This window comes from Lytechinus variegatus, chromosome 3 (genome assembly GCF_018143015.1).
Source record: "Lytechinus variegatus isolate NC3 chromosome 3, Lvar_3.0, whole genome shotgun sequence".
NCBI lineage: Eukaryota > Metazoa > Echinodermata > Echinoidea > Temnopleuroida > Toxopneustidae > Lytechinus > Lytechinus variegatus.
In genome coordinates this window covers 53,415,279-53,430,991 of record NC_054742.1, presented here as the reverse complement: position 1 = coordinate 53,430,991, position 15,713 = coordinate 53,415,279, and the positions used below count along the sequence as shown (strand labels likewise).

General features: G+C 34.9%; 1 protein-coding gene across 1 annotated transcript in view; it reads left to right on the top strand.

Moving 5' to 3' along the window:
- LOC121411356 (semaphorin-5A-like) overlaps window positions 1–15,713 on the top strand; it is a 105,885-nt gene that overhangs the window by 52,435 nt on the left and 37,737 nt on the right. Inside the window, exons 7-10 of the mRNA XM_041604034.1 lie at window positions 1,112–1,144; window positions 5,742–5,850; window positions 7,052–7,109; window positions 7,447–7,576. Coding sequence (XP_041459968.1) covers window positions 1,112–1,144; window positions 5,742–5,850; window positions 7,052–7,109; window positions 7,447–7,576 — 330 coding nt within the window. The remainder of the gene's footprint in view (window positions 1–1,111; window positions 1,145–5,741; window positions 5,851–7,051; window positions 7,110–7,446; window positions 7,577–15,713) is intronic.

The window sequence follows — 15,713 nt, the reverse complement described above, 5'->3', positions numbered from 1 at the left end:
CGCCTATTTACATAATCGGGGTTTGCCTTGTAGTTTTAGCTTTTCATTCTCAATAATGGTTGTTTTCAGGGTTTATTAGTTCTAATACATGCACTTGTACACATGTTTCATCTTGGTTTGAGAATTTTTTAAATTGGCTGCTCACAAAGTTAAACAATACCTTTAATGCTTAATTCATGAAATCCTTGTGCCATACATTTTAAGGTGTTGACTATGTCGTTACGTTCCCATCAAGATTTGTGGAAAACTGATTTTATGCTTAATGCATATGAAAATAAAGCAAAATATGTTTTGGGTAGAACTCATGTTGTAAACCAATTTATTGTTTTCTTGTGTTCATTTTGCATAAAATCCCTACACCATCCAAATATGCATATCACTGATTGCAGATTATCAGACAAAGTAAAAATAATCATTAAAAAACATAATACTGCATATTTGTATAACAATGTACACAGATTGTAAGTATCTTACTGTGTTGTGTGTTTATTCTCCTGTAAGATCAAATGGTGACCTTATACTACAAAACATGTCTAATATGGAGAATACTCTAATTGATTATTAAGTGATGTATCATGACCTCAAATATATAATCCTATGATGTCATGCAGTATAAAGCCCAGAATAATTTACTATAATATTTATTGAATTCGGTTCCATGAATGCAGATTAAAAGAAGCAACTGCCAAGTCTGCACGTTAGGTGATGATGCATTGTTTCCTCGTCATTAACCACAAGAGTTGTACTAGAGGATTGTGGGAAGACGGGCTTTATGCACATTGAGGTTACATCGGTTTGGATGACGAGATGAAAAAAAAATGTGCCTCGGTGTTCAATTTCACTGCACTTTTGATAGTTTGATGACATTGACAATTAGGAATAACCCTTGAGTCTTATGTAATAGACCCATATCCATGGAACGTTCATGTTTTGAAAGTCATGTAAAATATGATGCTTCCCGATGTAATGTATTTTACACGTAATATACATGCGTAATGTATAATAATAGTAAAAATATGCATTTATCTTTTAATGCTATGCAAGTTGCATGTAAGGCACAAACAAAATAAAAAATACAATTAATGTTTCTCTTTTTTCTCTCTTTCTTTAGATCATCTACTCAAGAGTTGCTAGAGTATGCAAGGTAAGATGACAATTCTATTTTAAATCGCTTTCCAGAAAACAAACATAATTTCCAATCTTGTTTCCATGGCAACCTCTTTGAATAAATCTACGTCATTTAGGTTATAACTTGAGGATGATCGTATCTGGGGTCAGGATAATGCCGAAGCAAATTTCTTCCACTTTAAACAGTAAATGTAAGCACTCTTAAATTCAGTGTATCTCATTATTTTCAATTTGTTTTCTCACCATTCTCTGATGGGAAAAGGAAAGTGCAATTGCATGACTAATCATATACTTTTAGTAAACATTTCCTACCAATTATTATAAACATAGAATTTAATAGTCTGTAGCCTTTTGCATCTCTCTTCATGCTTGCTTGTGTTTCTCCACCTGTCTTTACCATTGAAATCCCCTTGACCAATTACAATGTACTTCAAATTGAAATATTCTCTCAACATTTTACAAAAGCCTGACAATTGACAAACTCCCCTAATCTGCCTTGACAATATGAATAGAAAGTTTCCTACTGGTTTAGTCATTATCAAGATTAAGGGCAAAACGATGAGGACTAGGGGTGAAAATTGCACCCCTTATTTTATGATTTTTTTTTGTTTGCATGGTGTATTTGACTTTGGCAGTAAACACCACCTCCCGCGGTGTTAGGAGAAGAGAGATGTAATCAAAATATGAATAGTTCATGTTTTTCATCACTTGATTGGGGTGGGCAAACTGTCATTCTTTCATCGCTCATTATTGTGGGTCCCACTTACAGCGATTTATGTTGGTATAAGTGGTGGGAACGCAAACAAGGGAGCAAATTTGAGGACCAATTTCTTTTCCAGATGCGGTGGGGTTAAGTCGCGGAACGTACGAAACAGGCTTGGGTAGTAGGTTACGCTGCAACGTAACTGCAACTGTCACTCTCCAAGTTCAAAGCAAATAGACCAAATTTGCCTCGATGTTTGAGGGTCAGTTCAGGGAAGGCATGCAGACTGATGAAGAATCCAGATCTTGGCACAGTGAATTTGAAGAACATGTTTCATTGATTTTATGGGGTAGACCTATTTGAAGATTTAATCAGAAAGTAAATGGATGTTGAAAGATTCAGACACATTTACAGCCAAACTGAGCTGCAAATGAGTAACAGTTTGCTTGGACTGATAAAAAATGATTACAATCGAATTCTATATTTCAAAAAAAAAAACTGAAGTAGTGATAATATGAAAAATTGTTACATAAATGAGAGGTTTATGTCAAGGGGGAATGGATATCAGGTTTATCCTGTGCCCCAAAAGTCAAATTTTAACAAAGAAAAATTTGATGAAGAATGTTCAACTTCCTTGAGATCGGAACGTTATACAGTACTCAAGCATAATTGACCCTTTTACCAAAGCTTTAGACAGGCTTTGAATAATCTTCCACATGGAAATAGAATTCTTGAGTCTTTCTGGTGTCTAAAATCCTCTCAACCTATTTTTTGGGTGATTATCATCATCCAATGACATTATTAACAAATTATCTCTGCTCTGCTACCCTATATCATCTCTGTTCTGTCCTGTTAGTTGAAAGCTCCATTGAGTATGTTTTGTCATTTATGGGAAGTTTAAAGAATACACCCTGTATTTTAGATCCCCATTAGCAGGTAGGATCCATTGTTACAAGCTTGTAAGAAGCTTCCCAAATGTCTCTTCAGATGCAGAGAGGTGTGAAATCCATGCTCGGAAGTGACGCCCTTTTGGTTCTCAAAAAGATTAACTCATGGAGAAAATCTCACATTTCTGTGGCATAATGACATCTTTAGCTTTTTAAGTGATGGAATAGCAAACTTAATCCTTACTCAGTTTTCCATTAAGGACATGGCAGACATGCCATTAAATGGCAAATTTGCTGCATTTTCATTGCTGCATTGAATTCTCTCAATGGTTCCCTTTTTTGGTCTTCTCAGACATGGCTTCGGGTTAAACATCCATGAAGCTTTAAATGAATACCCGGTAAATCGCTACGTCAAAGAAGTACATTTTACCTTTTCATTATGTTTCAAATGTTCATCTTGAATTTTTCTTGGGGAATAAGTATGCAGAAGCACTACAAGAATGTGTATTTTATCCCTTCTCGTTGTTTATTAGATTAAATCTTGGTGAAATTAAGCATCTTTTTCAAAGAGGAATAAAAGTAGTTGAGCAAAATTGTTAGCTTAAAAAAGTGTTACTGATTGCGGAAGAGATCTAAACAGAAGCACTTTATTAAGCTCCATTTCTTTTCTTCTTTTTTCAATTCCTAGGGAAAAAATATTCTATATTTTTGAGCATGCAATTTGTATAAGGTATAAATGTATTTGAAAGAGGAAAAGTGGGAAAAGAATGGGAAAAGAATGGATGCAGACAAATTTTACACAACGACGCACTTATTTTTAATGGAAAATGTTTACTACATGTGTTTCCATGGAACCACTATACCAATTTACTGAGTAGTCTCATCATATTTGTGAAGTAACTTCATCAATCCATAGATAATGCAAAGGAAGATGAAATACAAATTTTGTTTACAATCCAATAAACCTTTAAAAGCATGGAAACTGAAGTGCATTATCCTTAGGTTGCCATTTACCCCTTTTGTGAAAGTACATTGTGTCACTAACATCATGATAGAAGAAGAAAAAAGGAAGGAAAATCATGTTCATGTCGTTGAAGAAGAAAAATACTCTCTGTTAAAGTAAATGTGAGACATGGGGCTCTCATACTAAATCAACCATTCAGATCTTGATCAGAGTAGCTGATGCTATTCGTGTAGCCAATTTTCTTCTATTTACGCCACATTACCATCTTGTAAATTGTAAAAGCATGTTTGATTGAAAAATAATAATCCTTATTATCCATGGACATGCTATTTTGTAAGCGACCCCTATGTCATTGACATAAAGAGTCATTTTTTGAAGCATTTTGTTTATACCATTGACATTAAATGGTCACGTACATGTATGGAGTAAACATTTATTGATGCATGTGTTGGAATGATTTTTTTTCTATGGGGGGTGGGTCCTACAATGAATAGGTAGAAAATGCCACAGAATAAAAATGGGTTCTCAACAGATGTTTATAATGTGAGAAAATATCAACATTTGCTTTCAAAGTAAATTGCATTCCATTAGGGGAGACAAGGTTTTGAAAACCGCTAAATCTCGCCTCCAATGTCAAATACAAAGTTCCGCTCTGAAGAAATCCTTCCTTCTAATTATTACATAGGCCTATTAACATTCATTCCTTAGATTAATGGCTCCTGTGAGACCCTTTACTGGTTTCAGGAGAGTTGACCTAATACTCTGTTTGCAACAGTTGCTTCTGAATTCATCCTTATATCATCAAAGATGTAATGTTTAGGGGATAAGGATTATTAAAGGGTTTTTGGTTCAGAACAATTTTTAGGGTAAGCTAAGGGTTCTCGTTGTTCTGGGTTTATTTGTGTTTGGCTTCATTATAGGTTTTTCATTGGAGCAAATGTGGAAACAGATGATGAATTATGATCAGGTTTTCTTTTGTGTTGGGTGTAAGGCAAGATACTGAAGCAAAGATTATGCGAAAGGTGTATTTCTTCTGGGATGGAAAATGTTTGTTTAATTGATTTTGGGGGGATGTGTTATTCCTTTTGGCACATGCATCGTTGTTTAAATCCTAGGGATTTTTGGAGAAACAATATCCATCTCTCTATCTCTCTTCTTGCCCCTCTCCTGTAATTTATGTTTCTTTCCATTTCTTTTTTTCCACTTATCTCTCTTGCTTTCCATCTTTTCATCTACCTGTCTTTTTTGTCTAACTATCCCATCTCCTTTCCTTCATCCTTTCATTCCCACATCTCGTTTTTATCTCACAATCTTTCTGTCTTTTCTGGCCACTGTGTATTTCTCAATCTGCCAACAGCACTGATTGCACTTCAGTATTTCCATTTTGTTTGCTTATTCTCTGGCACATATTCCACATACATGTAACATAGCGTACACATCAATGTTGTAACGATAACAAAACCAATGACATTTGTTTATACAAAGGACAAATACCCCTGCATTAAATCTGCCTTATGAATGACAGATGTAAGGCTTCGTAATGCAATTAATATTAAAGATTTGTTTAGATTGGATCTGGAGTGAAATGTTGGCAAAGACTGGCAGTGGGGCCTTGATGATCGGTATGATTGAGAGCACCATTCCTTACTCTTATGATGGGATCATGTGAAAATAAACAGAACTAACAATGTACGCTTTCCAACTCTCCTTCAGGGAAAGCACCAAATCTGTGTTCATCTGACAGTCCTTGCATTTCTAGGAACTTCCCAAATCTGAATTGATCTGATTATCCATTGAAACATTGGGTCCAAAGTACACATAATGTTACATTTTGTTCCTTTGTTGGGTGAGAAATAGAGAGGAGAAATGGCCTTATACCTATAGATTTTATTCACATTTTATTCACCCTTCTAAGGGTGTCTTAACAGATCTTATTGAAATTTCTTCCCTTCAATCAAAATGAGAACAGATAGAAAACTGACCAAATATCAGTAAAAATGATCTATTCTAAAGTCAAATATTATTTGTAGTAAATATTCAATTTTTTTATGTCTTTCAGAGTGATAATGGAGGAAACTTCTTGTTGGAAGAAAACTGGACAACTTTCCGCAAGGCTCGTCTCAACTGCTCTATCCCTGGCCAGATTCCGTTCTCATTCAATGAAATAGGTAAGTGCATCCCCGATATCATGTTGGATTGATCCAATGATAAAAAAATGTCTCAATATCTCTTGATCTCTTCTATGTATGAATAAGACTGAATGATTTGTGGCTGATTATCAACAAGAAAGAAGTCGACCATCTTAATGACCACTGTCCAGTTCATGAAGATGGCCTAGCAAGTGGAATTCTCTATAAATGTCCATAGCCACCTGACCATCTCCATGACATTCAAGACCACCAGGAAATCCTAAATTATATTTATAGCTCGCTCCTCTCCCTCTCTTGAAATCTCGCCTCCTTCCTATACCACCAACATCTTTCCCCTACAAGCATCATTTTAAAAATGCATGTAAGATCAGCGTCTTACATCTTGTTATTTTGGGCTAAATTTAGCTGGTTTATGCGCTGACGTTGTTTATGCAGACATGAAATCAGTCTGGCAATCTCAGGTAGCCATGTTCACACAAGACTAGGATAGTTTTAATCAAAGATTTTGTAGTGAGTTATCAATAACTACATGATTCATATGTGACGAATCATGTAGTATTGTAGTTTGTATTAAAGAAAGACTGATCAAAATCATTTTAAAAGTGATTAAATGGATGTGAAGTGATCCCCATGCCCATGGCATCAGCATTCCCTGCTTAGATATCCTGCTTACGACCGAGTTTCTATTGCCCATTTGCTATATGATTTTGGTGTCCCACTTTCAAACCTATAGCTACAAAGTAGTAGTATTCTTGATTCTTGAAGTATACAGATATCATCTCATGGAACGATACAAGCACAACTACCTACCTGGGAAAATCAAACTTTTTTTTCATGTGAACCCAACTTTTTTTTTTCTTGGTTCTGTCCTTTTAAGTGCTCAATCTGATCCCCACAGAGCCATATCGACCAGATTACGCTTCAATAACCAAATTGGCTATTGATTTTTCTCCACTCCGTTGGTTATAGAACAGGATTTTGTTTCCAAGATGCAAGTACCTGTAGAAATTTGACAATATCTTTCAAATATAGGAAAAAAGTCAATAGCTTATACAATTGGTTTATATGAATCGAGTATTTTATGTAGATGTATTTCTGTGTATTTTCAAGGGTTTTTTTTATAATTAATCTTCCTGTGTATCATAACTTAACATAATTGTGATATATTTTTAAGTTTCTAAAGAGCATTCTTGTCCATATTCCCTATTATTCTCTACAGAAAGCACCTACTATGACAATGAGACTGGAACAATATACACAGTTTTCTCAACCCCAAGGTAAGAAAAATCCTCCTGGACCAATATCATAAATACCTTATATATCTATACCTATATAATCACATTGATAGCCTTGGCTTACACGGGTTTGAACCTACATCGCAAGTGAATTAGACAAAATAGAGGAGGAAAAACTGTTTGTAATATAAAAGCAAGAGAAATTTCCATGGGAATGATTTGAATTCCATCAGTAATACATTTGACTTCAAGAAAAGAATTCTAAAAGAAATTTACTTCCACCATATCCAACCAAACATGCAGTATAGAATTTTGCACCATTGCTGTAAGCAGACACACACCAGAGATGATGCCCTTTATTTCCTTTCTGTTACTATAGCAACAGCATCCATGGCTCAGCTGTCTGTGCATTCACCTTGGAGGCAATAAACGAAGCCTTCTCAGGTCCATTCACCTTTCAGCCCAATGCAGCATCAGCTTGGATCACCAAACCAAACTCAAGCCCAGAGGTAAGCTCAACAGAGGTTTTTTTTTTTTTCCCTGATATTTTTCTTCTTCTTTTCTCCTATTTTCTTCTGCTCTCCCTACTATGCAATACATCTTTGTTCCTAAATTCTCTGCTCTTTTACCCCAACCCTCTATTACCTTCTCTTAACCTTCCGATCCCCTTCTCACTCATCTTCGATATCTCCCCCTATCTATTCCTTACCATAATATCCCCTTCCCTTCTTCTTTCTTTCCCCTAGCTTTTTTCATCTTCCCATCCCTCCGTCCATGTCCCTTATCTTTACCCCCTACCTGTTCCATTCTTTCCCTTTTTCATTTCTTGTCTTAGCAAGAAGCATCATGTTCAAGCACCATTCTTGCCCCAGGTATAACCAACTGAAAGCCAGCATACATGAATGGCACATGAACTGTACAATAGATTGACATGCCAAATTCACGTTACAGAGGCTGACAACAAATAAACATATAAACCCATTGATTCCTGGAATCCTGTATCCCCAGTATTAACCAGAATTAAAAAGCTCAGGAGTAAATTGAATTAATGTGTATGGTAACTGGGGTCCGTTGCAGAAAGAGTTGCGTTTAAACGCAAGTCAAAAAAATCAATCGCAACTCAAAAATGTGCGCTGTTGATCGGTTGAAAAGCAAGTTGCGATTGATTGCAACTCTTTCTGCAACGGGCCCCAAGCCCGTTAGCCGAAAGTTCATACAAACTTTATTTCTGTTCTTTGAGAGAAGTAAAGTAATATAAAGCTGGGTGAATTCAAACCAATATGCACACCTTATTTTTATCATTAGAGTCATATCTACCCCCACCCCCCCCCAAAAAAAATATGTCACCCATTTATATGTAGTGATATCATGATGAATTTTGAGTGATTTTTGATTAAATAGCAAAAAATACAATATTATTGCTGACAATAACATAAACTGCTTAAGGCAATCCCGCACTATCAATTCCAACTTCCAAAGGGGAATATGAAGGGGGAGTGAGGGGGTGGGTAATCCAGCCTCTTTTATCTCTGTCATATTTTCTCCTTACTCAAGTAGTGAAGTCCATAATGATTTTAAAATTCTCATCATCAATAACACATCTGGATCTATGCATCTGTCGTTCCCCGGAGAAAAAGTGTTTCCATAAAGCACCCTAGATCCGGTCTTTTATTTTGCTTTACTCTTATCTCGGAATGAATTTGTTTTTGATGAGTGATAGTGGATTTCTGGATAATAATCGCAGGATTCGATGCATTCATAATGAGGATCATTAAGAAATGCATTCTTATTGAAAGGTGTGGGTATCTTGAGATGCTAATATTAAATGATGCTGAATTAATTGTGAGATAGTTCTAACTTGTTGGATGTTACTGAATATTTAAGGGTTACAATATGGGTATAAGATGAAATTAATGTGTTTACTGAAATAAGTATTCTTCTTTTGGTAAAATGACATTTTAAATCAAATACGAACAAGAATATGAATTCTTCAGTGGAAAGGCCAAAAAATATATTGCGGTCACAATGAAAGTTTGATGAAATTATTCATACAATCTGATGATATTTGCAAGCTGGTTGATATCACAAAAGAGCAAATTATGTTTATGAGCATATTAGTGGGCAAGTGGGAGTATTATGTAGACCACCCATCTTAATATAATTTGGAGAGAAAGGAACTGTTTATGAAAGAACTGCCCCAATTATGACGAAAGTGATATTTCAAATTGTAAGCCATCTGGAAAGTGCTCGAAAATCTTCCGTAGGTGGTCAATTACTGTGTTTTATAATTCTGCCTTTTGAATTGCTCTAAAGGAACAAAAAAAAGGAACCGGCTTTTATCTTATTACAGTTTGTATTGTTGGAAATGCAGAAAGAAACTTTGGTTGAAATCCCTGCTTGAAGGAGAAACTTGAACTCGGAAAAAGAAAGGATAAATTCTGAACGAGAAGAGGTTTGTCCGTCCGGTCATTGCCCTAATTCTCCATCGAGACTCACTCCTACCTAAGCTTTATATCTCGACATAGAAATTAGATTTGTTCTTACAATTTTTATTTTTTGTTATTGTGATATTTAGATGAGAAATGTCTCAGTGGATTTATTTAAGTGCTTGGAAGTATACGGGCAAATTTCTGATTGTGAATATTGTTTTGCTTGTCTAGACTTGTGCAATGGACATAAGATTTTAGAGAATAAATTATATACTGGTAAAACATTCCCTTTTATGATTAGTTCAAAAGTTTGCTGTTGCTTAGTTTATTGAACAATATACCCTTCAGTGATTCAAAGGTTGCAACAAAATTAAATTCCCTTTTTAAAGGTAATAGTATATATTTTTTTTCTTCAGAAAGTGAAGGAAGTGTATGCTAAATCGTTTTTTATATATATATATATATTAGTTTCCCTCATGTTGGGCATGAATACTTTCATAGAAATGGAACCAACCTACACTGTAAGTGGTGTTAAAACTCACACCAATTGGTGTTAATAGAGGACCACACCCTGAGGTGTTAAAATAACACCCTAGAGATTGAACATAACACCAAAGAGTGTAAATGTAACAACTATATGTGTTGTAATAATGCCTATAGGTGTAAAACTAACACCACCATTTTAACACCGGTGTAAAATAACTGGTGTGGTCCTCTATGTACATCGGTTAACACCACAGTTTTTGCTGTGTAGATTATAACACTTCATTATTAAAATCTAGGAATTTTCTAAATCATGGAGAGAAAAATCATTATGTCTATAATGTATAATTAATTACTGGAACAGGTATCCTATTTCTTTTATTTTCTTCAATGTTTGAGTATTTGAGAAACTTTTTACCCGCCCTAAACATCTTTATCCCTTATTTCTTCATTTTGTTTCCCCAAGCCCGGCTCGGATAGTATCCAACATTTCCTTTCATGGGGATAAACACTGATAATGCTCTCACTTAATCTCCTAGTTTATCATAATAATATGTTTTTGCAAAGTACATTTTAAGTTGTCAGATGCTGTATTTGGTAATGCTATATTCCAAATCAAATGAGAGTGACATATCCTTGAAAACCTAACATAAGATGATAGAAGAGCTTTGGAATGAAAAGGGATTAAAATGTAATGAGGATGTAGGGAGGAGCTGCATGGCAATGTGAAGAAAGGTGTCTATTCCTCAAGATGGAGGGGTGTTCAACGCTTTCAAAAAGCAACAAGGAAAAGTGGAAGATTTCAGACATGATCTGTCCTTTCTGTCATTAATATAAAAGAGAAAGGAGGAGATTATGAAACACCACAAGGACTTTAACTTTTATGGGATTATGTTCAAAGCAGACAATCCCTTCAAAATCAGTTTTTGGTAGATAAAATGAAGCTAATTTGAAAGCTTCAAGAAAAGAAATTAGTTAGGAAATACTTAAACGTGATAAATATGACAAGTTTTCCTCCATAATCTTCAATATATCCTTGAATAATTGTTTTCTATTGTTCTCTTTACATAATTGGTGGATTTAAACATAGATAAAGTAATAGACAGATTGCTTGTTTGGTCTACATTGTATGAAATGCTTTATTGCTCAGATTTGGGTGGAATGTTATTAGATCAGTAGATATCGTTCCTCTTCCTGAATGCTATTCAAACTGGGATGAATCTAAAGAGAACTTCTATTTGGAATGGAGGGAAAAAATAGAGGTTAGAAAAAGCTGTGAAATTAGTCGCCTTTCCAGAGAAGTGCTTTGTATTGTTGACTGTCAATCTTGTTTCCCTTGTTGAATAATTTCTTTGGTAATGTTATCATTTTGATATTTCTGTCAATCAAACATTTCATTCAAAGTCAGGTCCCCTGATTTTCCAAATCCCTTTAGATTTTTACCTTTAATTTTATTTATTTGCACTTTCTAAGTTTGGGTTAAAATGTTTTCTTAAAGATTGCTGTAAAACTGCTTCTATGCTTCCTTCAACAATGAATGTTGACATAGTTTAGTTCATCAAAAAAAAAAACATGTTCCATTTCACAAGTGGTGAGTGTTTTCATACAAAATATGTGAATAATATGAATATGGTGCGATATGTAAATGATTTGGAGGGAGGCACTTTGACCGTTCTTGTAGCTGTGTTATCATGACATGTTTTAACACTTAACTCCTTCATATCATACAGTTCTTTCAAACTATGGAAATACCCAAATGAAGAAGATTTGCTTACTAGAAAAGAGTATGATTTTACATTTGCAAAGGGCAGCTTGTTCGAGTTACGATGAACAACAAATGTTGACCTATATTACCCCCCCTCCCTCTCTTCCATGTTAACTGAGTCAAGTGCTTCGGAAAAAGCAAGTTGTCATGGAAATCCAGTGCCACTAAAGGTATCTCTTTTTGAGGTCAGACTGTCAAACTGAAGTTGTTTGGAAAGCGGAGAGATCTCTAGACTAATATTATTTGCAGTTTAAGGTCACAGTTCTTACTCAGTCTGAAGTTAGTTGAAGCATATACTAAGATGTCTGCAGGTTACAGGATTAGCTTGATCTAATTCTTCTAGATCCTTCCTTCTGATCTTACCCTCTCCACCCTTCCTTTCCTTAAAAAAAATGTCCTCCCTTTTTTAAATTCTGGCCTATATAGCCCTATACACCTGCCTGTCTACCTCTCTGCATTGTATGTGCCTTTACAGTTTACTGTAAAAGCTGTTATTTTCGCGTACAGAATTTTTCGCGAATCGCGGGGGTCCCGACATTTTCGCGGGTTGTTAAATTCGCGATCGGAAGATGTACGATACATTTCCACAGCATTTCTAGGAAGCAAAACTAGTGCAATTCATGTGCAAATCTACACTCCTCAAATTCACCATGCTGATATGTCTTTTGTACATAAATATGTCCCTGTAAAAACAGTTACAAATTGTGGAAAAAGTGGCTTAAATTTCACTTTTTTAACCTTTAGATCTAAAAATTCATCATGCCACAGGATCTATAGGGTTAAGCAATCTTTGGAATTTGTGTTTGGTTCGATTTCATTTTTCAAAAAGTTGGTAAAAGTGCAAAATTGTGGAATTTTGTGAACAGAATGTTCACCTTCAAAATTCTGGTCATGTGACTTATGAATATTAATGAGTATGCAAATAGCTACCAATACGTGTGTATAGAGTCAATCAGATGACAATAAAATCAAATTGTTTCATGGAAAATACATTTCAATATTACAGTGAGTGTATAAATATTGATAAAATAATGTTAGAAAATAGTTTAGGCCCTGATTTTGTTTGAGTAATTAAAAAAAGTGAAATTCTAGCTAACTTTTTGAATCACTAACTGTACTTTCTAAGCCTATTTTTTGTACATATAGAGGTGCATATCTACATTTTCTCTATGCAGGATGTTTTCAATAGCAAAGCTTTGCTGTTGGGGGCATTGGCACTGTCTAAGAAATGTGTCAATATTTTCGCGTGTTGTTAAATTCGCGGCCGATCGGCAATTCGCGAAATCCGCGAAAATAAAACCCCGCGAAAATAACAGCTCCTACAGTATATACTTTCAGTGCTCCTTTATACTTCTGTACACTTTCTTTCAACTATTCTGTTTGACTTTTCTCAGACATTTGAGCTTATCAACACAAACTTTGAAAGTTCTTGCTATAATACGACCTATGTCAGTTCACACTTCTTGATCTTTGCTTTGGTACATGTGTGCAAGAGGGCATTTCTTGAAGAACTGTACCAGTAATTTTTTTTCTGACAATTTCATTAATACCCATTGAGATAAAATTATTTCAATAGGACACATTTGATATCGGAATTCAGTTTCAAATTGATTTTAAAACTTATCCTGTGCATCAATTTACCCACATTTTATTTCCTTGCACAAGTGAACGATAACGAAATCGGGATTCGACTGATGATGTTCCATCCATCATCAATCCATTTTTTTCCTTCTTCCAAATCTCACTTTTTGTGCCTGCACTCCCTCCTTGAAATGTTTTGAAAGCTCTCTAACCCAAACAGATCACGAAAAAATATCAGGAGGTAATATATTATTGTTTATACACACAATCCCTTGTCGGCTTCTCCATAAAAGGAAGATTCCCTCCTGATCAGAAAGGAATCCCATTATCTAATAACACGTGTCTGTGCATCTGTGTGGAGATAAATCCTTGATCATGTTTATTGCCTATGCCTATAAATGTATTCTGGTTTGAAGGGTGGGCCGAAGGTTTGTTCAGTATGGTTGTTTGTGATGGACATTACTGCTTGGTCAGTGACTGCTCGACCCTCTCCAAAATGGCTAAAATATACAAAAGGTGTGGTCTAACCAACTGACAGTCTGCCTATCTGTCAGATTTTGTCTCAATCTTTATATCCATCTTTTTATCAGCTTTCTTTATTTATTTTTTCCCTTTCTTGTAGATCTGTAGGTCCTACTTACTTAAGTCCTATTTTAATTGATTTTTGTTGTTGTTGCTTTTAATTTTTGTTAAAGGGGGGGGGGCTTCTTTTTCTACAGGCGTATCCTGGATGGGACAGGATATCTGACATTTCTTGTTGCCCTTATATTTACAGTAGCAGGTTTTTTTTTTCATTTTTCTTTGAATCAACACCCCTTCCCCTCTCTACACATATGACCTGAAAAGGCACAAAACTGAACTCTCTCAAGCCTTTTTTTATTACATTCACCACAAAATGTCCATGTTTACCCTTGAATGTACATGAGTTTAACCTTGTAAATGATGCATGACCTTCCTGTGATAAGGGTTTTCCCTGACTCTTGATTTACAATCTTCCATCCCTAGAAGTAGCAAAAAACTGTGATTTTAATCGCTCCCCTGATCTTATCCTTTGCCCCTGCATTTTGCAAATCTTGTGGGGAAAGTGTGGTTTATTGTGTACACTGTTTATGGCTGAATACTTTTCTTCTGTTTTTGTAAATAGAGCTAAACAGTTTCATTTCCTGAAGTCAATGAAATTGTTCAGTTGGGAATGACCGAGTTTCATATCAATTTCTCAGATTTATTTGATTTTTCGTTGTTTATCCATCTAATGTAAAGAAACTTTCCAATATTTCAAAGGAATATATGGCAAACATATTTCAAAGACACACTCACATTTTAAAAAGTTTGCTGTTAGATGGATTTTATTTTTGCTTTTCTTTCAAAAACCAGATCACATTCTTGAATAAATGCATTTATCCAGAGAAGTTCACCTATCAACTCCTTCATTTAAAATCCAATGTTACAATTACACTTACAGTTTCATCAGATTCCATAAAATAAAATTTGAGGATCTTTAGACAAATAATTAGCAGCAATCAATTTGAACATTTTTTTTTAAATATTTCACTCAAGGTTTTCTATCAACCATAAATAAATCCTAAACAATTTGAAATTGACATCTTGGATACTAATCCTGGTTATACAAATGTCTTAACATGATTCGGTAGTGTAGGTACTATACATCATTCTTGGATGAACATTGATAAAAAAAATTCTTTGCTACCAATCACTCTTCTAGATCCTAATGTTTCATCTTGCAATTTCCTCAAATGAATCTATCTGGTCAGATATATTGGCCGAATCGAAATTGAAACCTGGCCTGGTTGGGTTTCACTTATCGTTGCCTTGTTCCACTTCCATCTCATCTTGGCACTGTAACATACAAGACACAAAATTGTACAATCAATTCAGCGTAGAGTTATTATGTCTTATGCAAGCAAAAAGTATGAAGAAAATGAAAATGTTGAAATCAGCTGTAAAAACATGACTGCATTGATTACAATATCCCCAAACCCCTTTCGTATAAGTGCACAACTGATGGCATACATGTCTCTGGATCCTACTTAAAGATTGATATCAATAACAAGTAACAATCTTTATATGAACTACTGATGCAGTACGATCTGATGGCTGAGTGCAAATTTGATTTAGAATCATAGCTTTTGTTATCAATGATAAGCTGCATGAATAAAGACCCAGTTGTATGAACAGTCTTTTCAAGAGTTCAGAAGGGTAATTTATAAGAGAGCTAAAAAAATCAATTGATGTACAGTGGTTACATTTTACAGTAGTTATAACATTGGAAAGCATTACAAGCTTTCATATATAAAGGAAAGGAAATAAGAAACCCATCAGTACCTCTTTGTTTCAAAAGACAAACTCCTGGTTCATTTGAGGAATTTC